General features: G+C 44.1%; 1 protein-coding gene across 4 annotated transcripts in view; it reads left to right on the top strand.

The window, feature by feature from the left end:
- GPD2 (glycerol-3-phosphate dehydrogenase 2) overlaps positions 1-13,176 on the top strand; it is a 294,667-nt gene that overhangs the window by 57,516 nt on the left and 223,975 nt on the right. For all 4 annotated transcript variants that reach the window (XM_040357935.1, XM_040357937.1, XM_040357936.1 and 1 more), the window contains exon 4: positions 3,424-3,548. In XM_040357935.1, coding sequence (XP_040213869.1) covers positions 3,424-3,548 — 125 coding nt within the window. The remainder of the gene's footprint in view (positions 1-3,423; positions 3,549-13,176) is intronic.

Raw genomic sequence — 13,176 nt, 5'->3', positions numbered from 1 at the left:
GGCAGACCTACAACTAAAAACGCCTCACTCTGCTGAAGTTTGTATGAACTGCACTATGGACTTGACAAATCTGACAATTATCAAATGTACTAAAACTGGCTTTGCATGGTAGCCAATTGGCTTCTTACTTCAACTTGTTCAATTAAGCTTTGACAATAAAACCAAGAAACTGATTGGTTACTATGTACAGCCATATGGATGGGCAGCGCTTGGCCCAACTCCATTTTGTTCTGGGTGTGAGAAGGGAAGTGCTGTATACTGTGTGTGTACCTGAGGTGTTACATACAGTGCAGAGAGCCGCTGCATCTCTAAATTAAGTAACACTTGGTTCAAATGAACTTTTTAAACTTTACTAAAAGTTGGAGATCAAAACTAAAACTGAGGTATCCTCTGCACAATGTGTGTAAATAAAAAATATAATACATATATGATAAAAATATAAACCGTGCATGTTGCAGATAAATCACTGACATGAGTTCTCACATCCAGCAAATGATATATACATGACAGAGGGCAGCACAACTATATACCATCAAAAATAGTCCCAAAACACAATTAAGACCTGTGTATACTCAACAATCAAAAGTATAAGGGCCAGATTCTTGTAGAATCTGCGGCGGCGTAGCGTAAGCCATTTACACTACGCCGCCGCAAATTACTGGAGCAAGTGCCGTATTCTCCAAGCACTTGCTCCGTAATTTGCGTATTCGTGAAGGACTTACGAAAACTACGGAAAAAGCCGACGCTGACCCGACGCCATACTTAACATGGCATACGACGGACCTACGTAAACTTGCCCCTCATTATAGCAGGGGCAAGTTTACGCTTACGGAAACGTTGTAAAATCACTGCGTCGTCCGTGCGTACGTTCGGGAATCTCGCGTAACTAGCTAATTTGCATAGACGACGGGGAAAACGACGATGCGACACCTAGCGGCGGAAAAAAAAATTGCATTTAAGATGTGACAGCGTAAGAGCCTTATGCCTGTCAGATCTAATGGGTATCTATGCGTAACTGATTCTAAGAATCAGTCGCATAGATACCTTGGGCCAGATTAGGACTTACGACGGCGCAAATGGTGTTGCGCCGTCGTAGCGCCTTTGAGAATCTGGCCCTTAATGTCCATGTTCAAATTGCATAAATAAATGTCCATTTGGCACCGCCAATTTGTGTCTTCGGTGTGATAATTATATATTTATAATGCACCACAGTCTTTCTCCTTCACATACATATATGTGCCGACTGTTATTATGTTCACCACCTGTGCAGTGTTCTGCCATCTTCTACACCAACTGCTTGTCTATATATTTGACCCACTGTTTAGTAAGGTCTATATATAATTCAGATGGTCAGTCTTTCACCAGATGTACCAATCTTCACTTGACCATAAACAACCATTTCTTCCTCCAACAATATCGGCTCAAGAAACTTTAAAAACAGCCCTCATAGTTCAGTATATTGTAAATAACATTCCCTTTTATTAAAACCAATAAAATGGCACTCACAAATATGGTGCGCTAAATCCAGTACACAAAGAATACTTGCTTTATAAATACATGCATTGCTCCCTTATGGAAAATCATCAGCATCAGTTGCATGTAGAAACAGCTCACTTATGCCTTTGCCTGTGCGTGATGACATAACGTGGTCCTGCCCCTGATTTTGAGAAAATCACGGAATTATGATTTAGAACAATCAACTGGCTCTTTATTTAAAGGGACTTCCATTGGATTTTTCCTAAGGGTTCTGTCCAATATGGTACCAATTATTTGATGCGTTCAGGACCACCTTTTTGACAGTTCCACCAAGTATGTCTAAATGTGCCATCGGCAATGCATCCCCAAAATCTTTGGAGGGATGTCCAGGGATCAATTAAAAGGGTCCCAAATACCATTGCAATAGTATTCTGTAATTGTTTCCTGTAGCTAAAACCTTTATAGAACTCTTTGATGCGTTGGACCAGATTTTGTTTTCTGAGGAGGTAGAGATCTCAAGATCCAGTTCCCAATTTGTAATATTTTTAGGCGCCTGAGAGGGAACATAATGAAATTATTCATGCCTTAGAAATACTCCCTGGGACATAGGGGTCTGTGTTGCAAATATGCTCAAAAGCCGTAAGTCTCTTAGGGATTTTAGAATGTCACAATAGTGAAGAGGTATAATGTTTCATTTGCATATATGTCAAAAGATTTCCCTAGGTCATATAGTGTGTGTCTTTCAGAAATTCAAAAGACACAAAGTCTGAGGGGCATATAAGATTGTGGATTAGAATGTGTCCACCTTGGCAAAACTACAAGGGGAATTCCAATCCGGAACGAAAAAGTGGGCATGAGGGGATAGGAGTTTTCATAAGTATTTAAGATTAACATATCCCTAAAAAGTGGGAGGTGAGAGAACTGGGGAGACATTTAATGCCGCGTACACACGGTCGTTTTTCGGCATGAAAAAAAAACAACGTTTTTAAAAACGTCATTTAAAATCACCGTGTGTGGGCTTCACATCGTTTTTCGTGTTGTAAAAAATGATCGTGTGTGGGCTAAAACAACGTTTTAAACTTGCGCATGCCCAGAAGCGAGTTATGAGATGGGAGCGCTCGTTCAGGTAAAACTACCATTCATAATGGAGTAAGCACATTCATCACGCTGTAACAGACAAAAAAGCGCGAATCGTCTTTTACTAACAAGGAATCAGCTAAAAGCAGCCCAAAGGCGAAAGGAACTTCCCCTTTATAGTGCCCTCGTATGTGTTGTACGTCACCGCGCTTTGTTCATCATTTTTCAAAAACGATGGTGTGTGGGCAACATTGTTTTTAATGATGAAGTTGGAATAACTTCGTTTTTTGGACATGCTGAAAAACGACGTTTTTTCCATGCCGAAAAACGACCGTGTGTACACGGCATTACAGTATGAAGGAGGGAGCCATAGAAGGAGTAGAGATAGGTGATATTAATTGAGAGTGCCAATTGGGAGATTTGTGCAACTTTTAAGTAACTAATCATACGAGGGACGCCAAGACCTCCTTGTAATTTCTTGATCTGAATAGTGTTCATCTATTAACCTTCCATCTAGATTTGCCCCAAATAAAAGCAAGGATCGTTGCATGGAAAGATCACAGAACATGTAAGGGTACCTGTACTGGAAATACTCTAAAGTAATAGAACAATTTTAGTAAGGTCGTCCTTTTAACTGCCATGATCCTTTTAAGCCAAGAAATAGGATAGCATTCCCATTCCAGCAGTAAGTCTCATAGGTAGCATATTAAGGCATATTGGGTAGTTTTCCTGAAATAGTTTGTTAGAAGCATTAATAATTAAACACCCAAATAGGGAGTTTGTTGAGGATCCATGTAAATTTGAAGTTGTTTTAGATGCCCTGGAATGCCTCTCGTGGGGGTGCAATGAACATTTTTTTATTTGTTTCAGGACTTAAAACCGCTCTTGTGGAAAGAGATGATTTTTCCTCTGGAACCAGCAGTAGAAGCACAAAACTGATCCATGGTGGTGTTCGATACCTCCAGAAGGCTATTATGAGGTTGGATGTGGAACAGGTGACTATTTTATATGGATAATTAAATGTATACAATTTTTGACAATATTACATAAGCAATTATCCACTGGTATCCCTGAGGCTCTATGCAAGACTTCTAGAGTGTTCCTGGTATTCATGCTGACTATAAACATAACAATAATCATTTTTAGGTTTTGTTGGATTTTAATGTTGAATTGTAGCTTTCCAACAAAATTGTATACATTAAGTTAGGGTGTATAAAACATTAGGGGCCCACTTACACACTTCCAATATGCTAAAATGCATGTGTGATGGTTGCCTATAATAAATAGTGTTGGTTCCCATCTCAGTGCAGTATGCTTTAAAAAATATGTCTGTCTGTTTTTTCCTGAATTTTAGTGGGTTGGAAGGCACATAGGAGTCAATTGCATTTTGATTAGTTGGCAACAGGTAATAAAATGCCTTGGTCAGTGGCTATTAACGCTATTCACTATAAATACCAATTTAAAAAAATGCAATGTAAATGTGCTTCAATGTGTGTCAAAGCACATGTCAACGCACAAAGAAAATTAAAGTTGTTGCATAACCATTCATCTGCGAAATGCCACAAAAAAACGCACCTCTGTGCACACACATGGATCGAAATGGCCCTGATCAAAAGTTTACATACCCTTGAATGTTTGACCTTGGTACAGACACAGAATCTGGCACACACAGGTTAAAATGGCAATTAATTTTCCACACGTGTGGCTTTTTAAATCGCAATTAGTGTCTGTGTATAAATAGTTAATGAGTTTGTTAGCTCTCACATGGATGCATTAAGTAGACACTGAGCCATGAGGAGGTAGACAAAAACAGTCAAAAGACCTGCGTAACAAGTAATGGAACTTTATAAAGATGGAAAAGGATATACAAAGATATCCAAAGCCTTGAATATGCCTGTCAGTACTGTTTAATCACTTATTAAGAAGTGGAAAATTTGGGGCTCGTGTGATACTAAGCCAAGGTCAGGTAGACCAAGAAAGATTGCAGCCACAATTGGCAGAATAATTGGCCAGAATACAAAGAAAAACCCACAGGTAACCTCAGAAGAACTACAAGCTGCTCTCCAAAAAGACAGTGTGGTTGTTTTTAAGGAGCACAATTCAACGATACTTGAACAAAAAAGAGCTGCATGGTTGAGCTCCCAGAAGGAAGCCTTTAATGCACCAATGCCACAAAAAAAGCCCAATCAGGCATGTCAAGGTGGACTATGTTATTTCCTCCCCAATATGTGAACTCTTCGCTCTTCCTTGGTCCTGCAGTTTAATACTTTTACAGACTCACTCCCTTCTGCTCCTCCACCTCAGCAACACATATATGTTTAAAAAACAGCCAAAATAGTGCTTTATCTTAAAAAATGTATTATGCTCTAAAACCATGCCAGACATACACTCACTTTTTCATGGTACGAAAATGCACCCGATATAAACATCATGGGCCAAATTCTCAAAAGAGATACGCAGACTTAACTCCATTTTTCTAATTTTACACGGCGCGTATATTTGCGCGCGATCGTCAAAATGACTTAAGCAAAGATTTCCGTATTTTCAGCCGTACTTAAAGTAGTTACACCTGCGCATTCCCGGGCGCAAATTACGCTAGGCTCGCCGCTGTTTTTGATAGGCAAAGATGCAAATGAGGGAGTTAGGGCGATTCTCAGAATTAAGTGTGTGTGCCGTATTTTCCGCCCTGTGCGCACCTGTTAGTTTTTCTGACTAAATTTCCACATTATAAAACCAGCCCTAATTTTACACATGCTGTGGAAGGGTTTGCAGAAGGGAGTTACAGCTCTAGTTGTGAAGTTTGTTGCTGAAAAATGCCAGGACCAGCAATGATTTTGACGGCACTTGCTGCCTTACAGGCACAAAGGAGGAGGAGGGCACAGAGGAGGAGGATGAGGGCACAGGCGCGTGTTTATCGGCCACGCCGTGATATTTGGCAAATGCCAGTTTATGAGGTCATTGGCAACTACCGATTTGATAGGGAGGCCATCCTGGAGATTACCCAACTCCTTCATGAGGATCTAATCGCCCCAACCCTACGTTCCCATGCCCTGACACCTCTGGAAAAAGTTATGGCAACACTGCATTTTCTAGCGAGTGGCTCCTTCCAGCGAGCATCTGGAGGTGTGGCTGGGATGGTGCAGTCCACCATGAGTAAATGCCTACATCAGGTGGTCCCTGCCATACTGCGGCGCATGAGCCATCAGTTTGTCATGCCCACCCAGGAGGACCAGCGTGTGCAAGCCATGACAGACTTCTACAATATTGCTGGCTTTCCTAAGATCATCGGTGCGATTGACTGCACCCATGTGGCACTCCAGCCCCCCCATGAAACTGAACACCTGTTCAGAAACAGAAAAGGGTGGCATTCCATCAACGTCCAGATGATTGTAGATGCCCATGGCCTCATCTGGCACGTTTGTGCCAAGTTTCCAGGGTCGTGCCACGACAGTTTTATTCTACGGCAGACCAAGATCTACCAAGACTTGGAGATGAACGTTTATGGAGACAGCTGGCTGATTGGTGAGTGACATTGGTGTCAGGTATGCCCCCCCCATGATGGAGACATCACAAGGGGCACATGCATGACTAATATTCTCCTGTCTTTTCCCTTACAGGTGACTCAGGATATGCATTGGGACCCCACCTGATGACCCCCTTTAGAAACCCCCAAACACCCGGAGAACGAAAATACAATGAGGTGCACGTCCAGACCCGGGCTATAGTTGAGCGGACTTTTGGCATGCTAAAGTCACGATTCCGATGCCTGGACAAGACTGGGGGTACACTATTGTATTCCCCAGACTTTGTATGCAAAATTATTGGTGCATGTTGCATACTGCACAATTTTGCATTAAGAAAGGGCATGCATGTGGGGATATCTCCTGACCTAACCCCCCACCCAGGCAACCCCCCCCCCCCAAACCCCTCTACCCGGTCTGCTGAGGGCCAGGCAATCAGGAGACAACTGTCTGAAGGCATCTTTGCCCAGTAAATGCATCCTAATACAATTTTTGTTTTTGATTTGCCAAGACCAAATCACAGAGATTATGTGACCTTTAAATCTTTATTTTGTTAAATAAATGCACATTACTTATATGCCAAACAGAATGTTTATTTTGATTTACAAAACGCACATTAATTATCTCACAATGAGAATGCATGAATGCACGTCACTGTGGTCCCTAGCACAGACACATCACATGCACATAGAATTGGATTAGATCCAAGTACCCCCCCCCCCCCTTTGGTACTTGGGAGCAGTAACGCCCCGCCACGGCTCCAATTATGTCACTGTGCATTCATACACCATTCAGGAACCTAGGATGACTTCTCCCTGGTCCTGGGGATCCCTACTCCACCAAAACTGAGGGTGACACCCTTATGTTTTCAGGAATGCCATCCCCCCACATTCACACATCATTCACACACATATACCAAATCATAAGTACAGTGTAAAAAAAAAAAAAAAAAAGTACCCCTGCAAATTAGGGATGTTGCCGAGTGCTCCTTCTGGGCTGCCCACGGGCACGGGCACGGTCACGGGGACAGGCACGGGGACGGCCACGGGGACGGCCACGGCCAACTGGGGGATCTTCACGGGGGGGGGGTCTGTGCAGGGGAGGGAGTATTTTCAGGGGAGGGGAATGTGCAGGGGAGGGAGTATTCTCAGGGGGGGGGGACTGTGCAGGGGAGGGAGTATTTTGAGGGCGGGGGGACTGTACAGGGGAGGAAGCAGCCTCCCCTGGTGTCTGTCCTCCTGCTGGCCTTCCCTCCAAGGCAACGGCTATCCTTGTCAGACAGGAAGTTATGGCAGCCGTATTGGCCTGCACAGCCCGGGTATTGGCCTGCACAGCCTGGGTGAGGGCAGTCACCTCCTGGGCCACACCTGTTGTGGCGTTCCTCATGTCCCACAAACAGGTGATGACCCCCACGGAGTTGGTGGCCACGTCACCCAGTGACTCCCTCATTGCACCCAGGCTGCGCTCCACCTTGCTGATAGTTTTTTGTATTGCAGACAGACTGCGGGTCTGCCGGACATTGTCCCTCAACAGACTGACCGGCAGACGCACCAACCCCCCCCTGTTTTCAGGGGTCGGCATCCTACTTGCCCCTGAGGCTTGTGGCCTTGGAGGAGGAGTTGGAGTGAGCCATGGGTGCTGCTGCATGTTGGAGGAGGGTTGGAAGGGGCGACCCATGATGGTGGCCTGACTTCTGGGCGCCTGTGGGGTTCCCTCAGGGGATGATTCAAAGGTCATATCTTGGCCCATCATTATTTCCTGCCCAATCAGAATATTGTCATCTTCCTCCCCCTCATCCTCCTCCCACTCAACATCCAAATTATCCTCCCATGGCGAATCCTGCCCTTCTTGGGACTCTGCATGAGCCTGTCTTGGGGGTGGTGCAGCAGCCTGCCCTGATGGGCCAGCAACCTCCTGACCTGATGGGCCAGCAACCTCCTGACCTGATGGGCCAGCAACCTCGTGACCTGATGGGGCTGCCACCTCCTGGGCTGATGGGGCTGCCACCTCCTGGGCTGATGGGGCTGCCACCTCCTGGGCTGATGGGGCTGCCACCTCCTGGGCTGATGGGGCTGCCACCTCCTGGGCTGATGGGGCTGCCACCTCCTGGCCATCTGGGGAGGACACAAAACAATCACAGGTTGTTGGATCCATACACTTGGCACATCTTCCCTTCCCCCACCCACACATACTAATCACCAGATAGAAATTCCAAAAAATTACCTGTCCTCATAAGAGGATCATTGTCAAAGCCAGGCAGGCCCACCACCTGCTGTGGGTGGAAACACTGGGCCACTGCCCATTCCTCCTCACTCATCCTGACTGGGCAGGGTCCCCCTCCTCCAGTGCCCCTGGTATGGGCATGCAGCGTTGCCAGCTTGTTCCGGGACACGCTCCTCAAGTCATTTATTTTTTTTTGAACTCCAGCGATGGTCCTGGTCTCCCCCCCCCCCCCCGCCGCATTGATCCGATCGGTGATCTTTTGAAGGATCTCCTTCCTCCTGGCCGGGGTGGTGGTGTGGCTCTCAGGGCCATGGAGAAATCGCCCAAATTTAAGGACGCCCTGAGCAAGTATATGCTTCTCTGCCGGTGAAAAATTTAGCTTCCTGCGCTTGGGAGCCATGACAGACAACACCCAGCAACAGGGAACTCAGCCAACAAACAAACAACAATACACACACACACCAAAGAAAATACAAACAAGCCAAAATAAAAAATAGACAGACAGCTACTATTAATTCGAAAACAAACAGGCAAAAAAGAAAAACAAAAAATATAAACAAAACCCAAAAAAAACTATTAGTAAAAACAAACAGGCAAACAATCAAAACAAAAAACAAATTAGCAAAAACAAACACCAACTATACCCTCCAACTCCACAAACACTTTTCTCACAAAACAATCTTACCAACAAACACTGACAAACGTTCAAAGCAGAAGCAACTTGCTTTAGGAAGGGAACACAGGGAAATACTTTTGCAATTGAAGTGTGTTTGACTGGGGCTATTTAGACACAGGGCGATCTTCAAACTAAGTACGCTTGGCCTTTTACCTATCTCACTGATTGCGCTGACCAAAGTTCTGCACATGCGCATTGAGGTCCAGATTCGTGCGCGCATGCGCAGTACGGCCGGCACTTCATTTGCATGGGGTCACGGCTCATTACAATGAAGCACGCCCACTTCAATCCCACTTGCCATAACCACGCCTTAGGCATTGAAACTTAAGTTAAGGATGGCGCAGTTTTGAGCGCAAATGCACTGAGAATACGGTAGTTACGACACCAACTTAGGGCGCCCTAACTTAAATGACATAAGTTAGATAATCCTAAATTTACACATGGTTTTGAGAATTTGGCCCCATATACCCATATCAGCAGGTATTTTGCGCCAGCAATCCTCAGTATGAATTACTGCACTTCCCCATGCTCCAAACGTTGTGATGTCATCTAGCCCCTCCCCTACGTGTTACGCCACAGGGTGATGTGGCTTCACTAGGAGGATGAAGTGCTTCTTCGAACACTGTTTTGACCATTTCCCCTCCCCCCGATATGTGATGCTTAGCGGAGGATCAGAAGGCAGTGAGTCTGTAAAAAGTATTACACTGCAGACCAAGGAAGTCCACTTATTGGGGAGGAAACAACATAGTCCACAAGTGCTTTATGGACCTACTAAATTGTAAGGTCATCTGGTGGTGATTACAGGCATAGGCACAAGTGGCTGATTCACTATAAGAAGTTTAGTACAAGGAATAAAAATGACTTTTAATATTATGGACTTTTGATTTATTTTGGTTTTATTTATTTTTTAAGCAGGACACTGTTTGGTTTATATTAATTGGATGCATATGATTATGGGAGTATTAAAGGGTGGGCACCTAACTGAATAAGAGAGGAAAGAGTACTTTATAGTTTGTTTTAAATTCTCATAGCCGCTCATAAGGCAATTTGTTTGATCAAGGTATTATGTACTTGTAGCATTTATAATGAGACAAATCATAGGCAAGGTGCATGTATTACAGGAATATATTGAATGCTTTTTTATTTTGCTCACCTATACCATCATAGTTTATTCCAAAACATGTAAGGATTTTATCGTTAATGTTGCATAAATGTTTTTGTGCACTTAAAGGAGTTCTCTGACCTAAAACTTTTAACCCCCGCTGTGCCCGGGCTGTAAAACTATACAAAATAAACTTTCACTTACCTGCCTACGATCCCCCGTTGTTCCGATATCGCCGTCCCGGTCACTTCCGCTTCCTGCGTGTCGGTGACTCACAGTGCGCTCAGCCTATCAGCGGCCGCAGCAATGTCCCGTCGCGGCCGCTGATAGGCTGAGCGCACTGTGAGTCACCGACACGCAGGAAGCGGAAGAGACCGGGACCGGAGAACGGGACGGCGATATCGGAACAACGGGGGATCGTAGGCAGGTAAGTGAAAGTTTATTTTGTATAGTTTTACAGCCCGGGCGCAGCGGGGGTTAAAAGTTTTAGGTCAGAGAACTCCTTTAATTATCTACATACATTAACCCCTAGACAGTTTCTTCATGTGATCCTTGACCAGGGTTTTGCTGTAATCTTCTTTGTAGTCATTACATAATAAATACTTTTATCACACCTAGGGCACTGATAATGATAACTCTCTGCTGTGTATTTTACAACATTTCTTTTTTATTTTTTAGCTATTTATTTTAATTTTTCCGTTCATTGTAGTAAAACAGCGGTTTGTGGCTGAGTTATAAAGAGCGTTGGCAAGCCATGTCATGACCAAGTAAAGGGGTCATTGAGTTTGTTATAAACAAAAATCGTCAATAGATTTCAAGTGACACATGCCTGGTCACTTCCTTTTTTATAATCCTGACTGTTAGCCTTGATGTCACAGCGCTGTATGAGCAACGGGCAGTGAGCAAGGCTTCATTGAAGTGGTCTGCAGCGGCCTCATCGTATGCGGCTCGCTGTATGCCAAAGAGCTTCTACCGCCTTAGTCATTTCACTTATGTTGTCCTGCATTTATATTGTTGTTCTGTAGATAAAGAAACAAAGAATGACTGTTTTTACCTTATGACATTTTTAAAGAATGTACAGTTTTTTCTTTTTTTCTTCGAAATCTAAGATTTTGATACTTATTGTCTTGGCAACGTGACGGGTTATTGTTCTGGACAGTGATCATATTTAGTAAATAATCTGTTTTAGGTCGGCAGCGGAGTAGGGGCAAGTGCAAAGCGGAGGACACACATACTCTACATGGGATCTTTGATCCTATGAACACGACTGGTTTCATGTACCACTGAATAATTGTTTTGAACGTATAAGTTGGAACAAATGCTATGCTGAAGTGATTGGTTGTGCTGTATGGATATTTCTGTGTCCTCAATGCTTTTGTTTTTTGTAGCGCATTGAAAAATGTATTTGTGTTTTTTGTGTCGGTTTTTAATAAAAACTATCTGATTTAAAAAAATTAAAATAATCTGTTTAATCTTTAATGATCTATTATGGTTCCTTGTACTAGAAATGCTGCACTCCCTAGAAGGATATTTATTTGTCGCATGTCACCGGATTTTTTAAAATAAGTAGAGACTCTCGCTGTTATAGTTTTAGACAGACAGTCTTTTGGTCAAAAATATTTCTTCAACAAGGTAAGGGCAGAAATACACCGCTAAAGCACAGGCAAAATGTTGGGCCCCCAGAAGCTTTTTGTCATAATCTGCAAGTAATTACAACATTTTTGCTCATTATCACACACAGGGCCGTCTTTAATATTGATTGGACCCTGGGCAAACATTTTCTCTGGCCCTCCCGAATCCACTTACTATTTTTGGGCAGTGCAGGTTCAAGGGGCAGCTGCTTTGGGCTCCACAACAATGACTTGGCCCGGGGCAGCTGCGCCTTTTGCCCTACGTTAAAGACAGCCCTGATCACACACTTACCCAGCAAAGTGACCCATTCCAAAGCTGCAATGTCCACCCTCCCCCTGATGGCCGGTGCGTAACTCTCACGCATACTCACAAGATTTACTTTGTCCTGGCATACAATCTTCCTGGCACTGTAAACTAAATAAGTCTGTTCTGTCCTAAAAAGCCTGCTTATCGGCATTCTAAATGTAAATGCCCTTGTACTTTTAAAGGTGAGCTCAGAAATCCAGACTAATGTACTGTAAATGCTTCTTTGTTTACATTCTGCCTTTGGTAGTGAACATGGATGCATTGGTCTACCCATTGCCAAAACATATCACCAAAGAAGTTAATGCCACTGGGTTTTTTCCTTTTTTAAACGCAGTATGAAGTTACTATGCTGTTATGGTGCCCCCTGGCAGGTGACGTAGGCTCACCTGAGGCACCCAATCGAAGTAGAATTTGGTCCTCACCTGAGCTCCTGATGATGGAGGTGGACTGGGAACCCTTATGACATCCAAGCACGGGTCAAGGCAGGAGGAGACTAGTTGGGTCCAAGCACAGGTCTATTCAGGCAGCAAGGAAGAGCATTCAGGTCTGAGGAGACTGGCAGCAAGCAAGAGAATACTTGGGACAATCTGGGTCTGCAACTGGCAGGCAAGTATTGTAGCTCTCTAGCTCTTAGCTAGCTCTTGGTATGATGCAGCCCTAGCCACTTCAAAGGTTTAAATACACCTCTGATCATAGGACATGTCCAACATCATTACTGGGAACTCTAGAAGTCATGGCAGGGATTCTGTGAGTACCATTGGAAGTCCTGGCAGGAATTTTGCTTGTACCATTGGAAGTCCTGTCATGGATGCTGAGACTAGGAGCTCTGAATGTCCTGGTGGATATAGGAGGAGTTCTGCAAGTCCTAGCAGGAATTTTGAGAATGCCGTAACATGTGTTGTGGTGCATGGTAACGCATGTGCGTTAGTAAAGTCCATTGGGGTGCCATTAAGAATGAATTGGAACACGTACACCAGGTATGTCCAAAGTCCGGCCCGGGGGCCAAATGCGCCCCCCCTGTTCATTTAATATGGCCCCCCTGGGGATTTGGATATATACAGTGAGGAAAATAAGTATTTGAACACCCTGCTATTTTACAAGTTCTCCCACTTGGAAATCATGGAGGGGTCTGAAATTGTCATCGTAGGTGCATGTCCACTGTG

The sequence above is a fragment of the Rana temporaria genome, chromosome 6, assembly GCF_905171775.1.
Source record: "Rana temporaria chromosome 6, aRanTem1.1, whole genome shotgun sequence".
NCBI lineage: Eukaryota > Metazoa > Chordata > Amphibia > Anura > Ranidae > Rana > Rana temporaria.
This window is presented reverse-complemented; position numbering and strand designations above follow the sequence as displayed.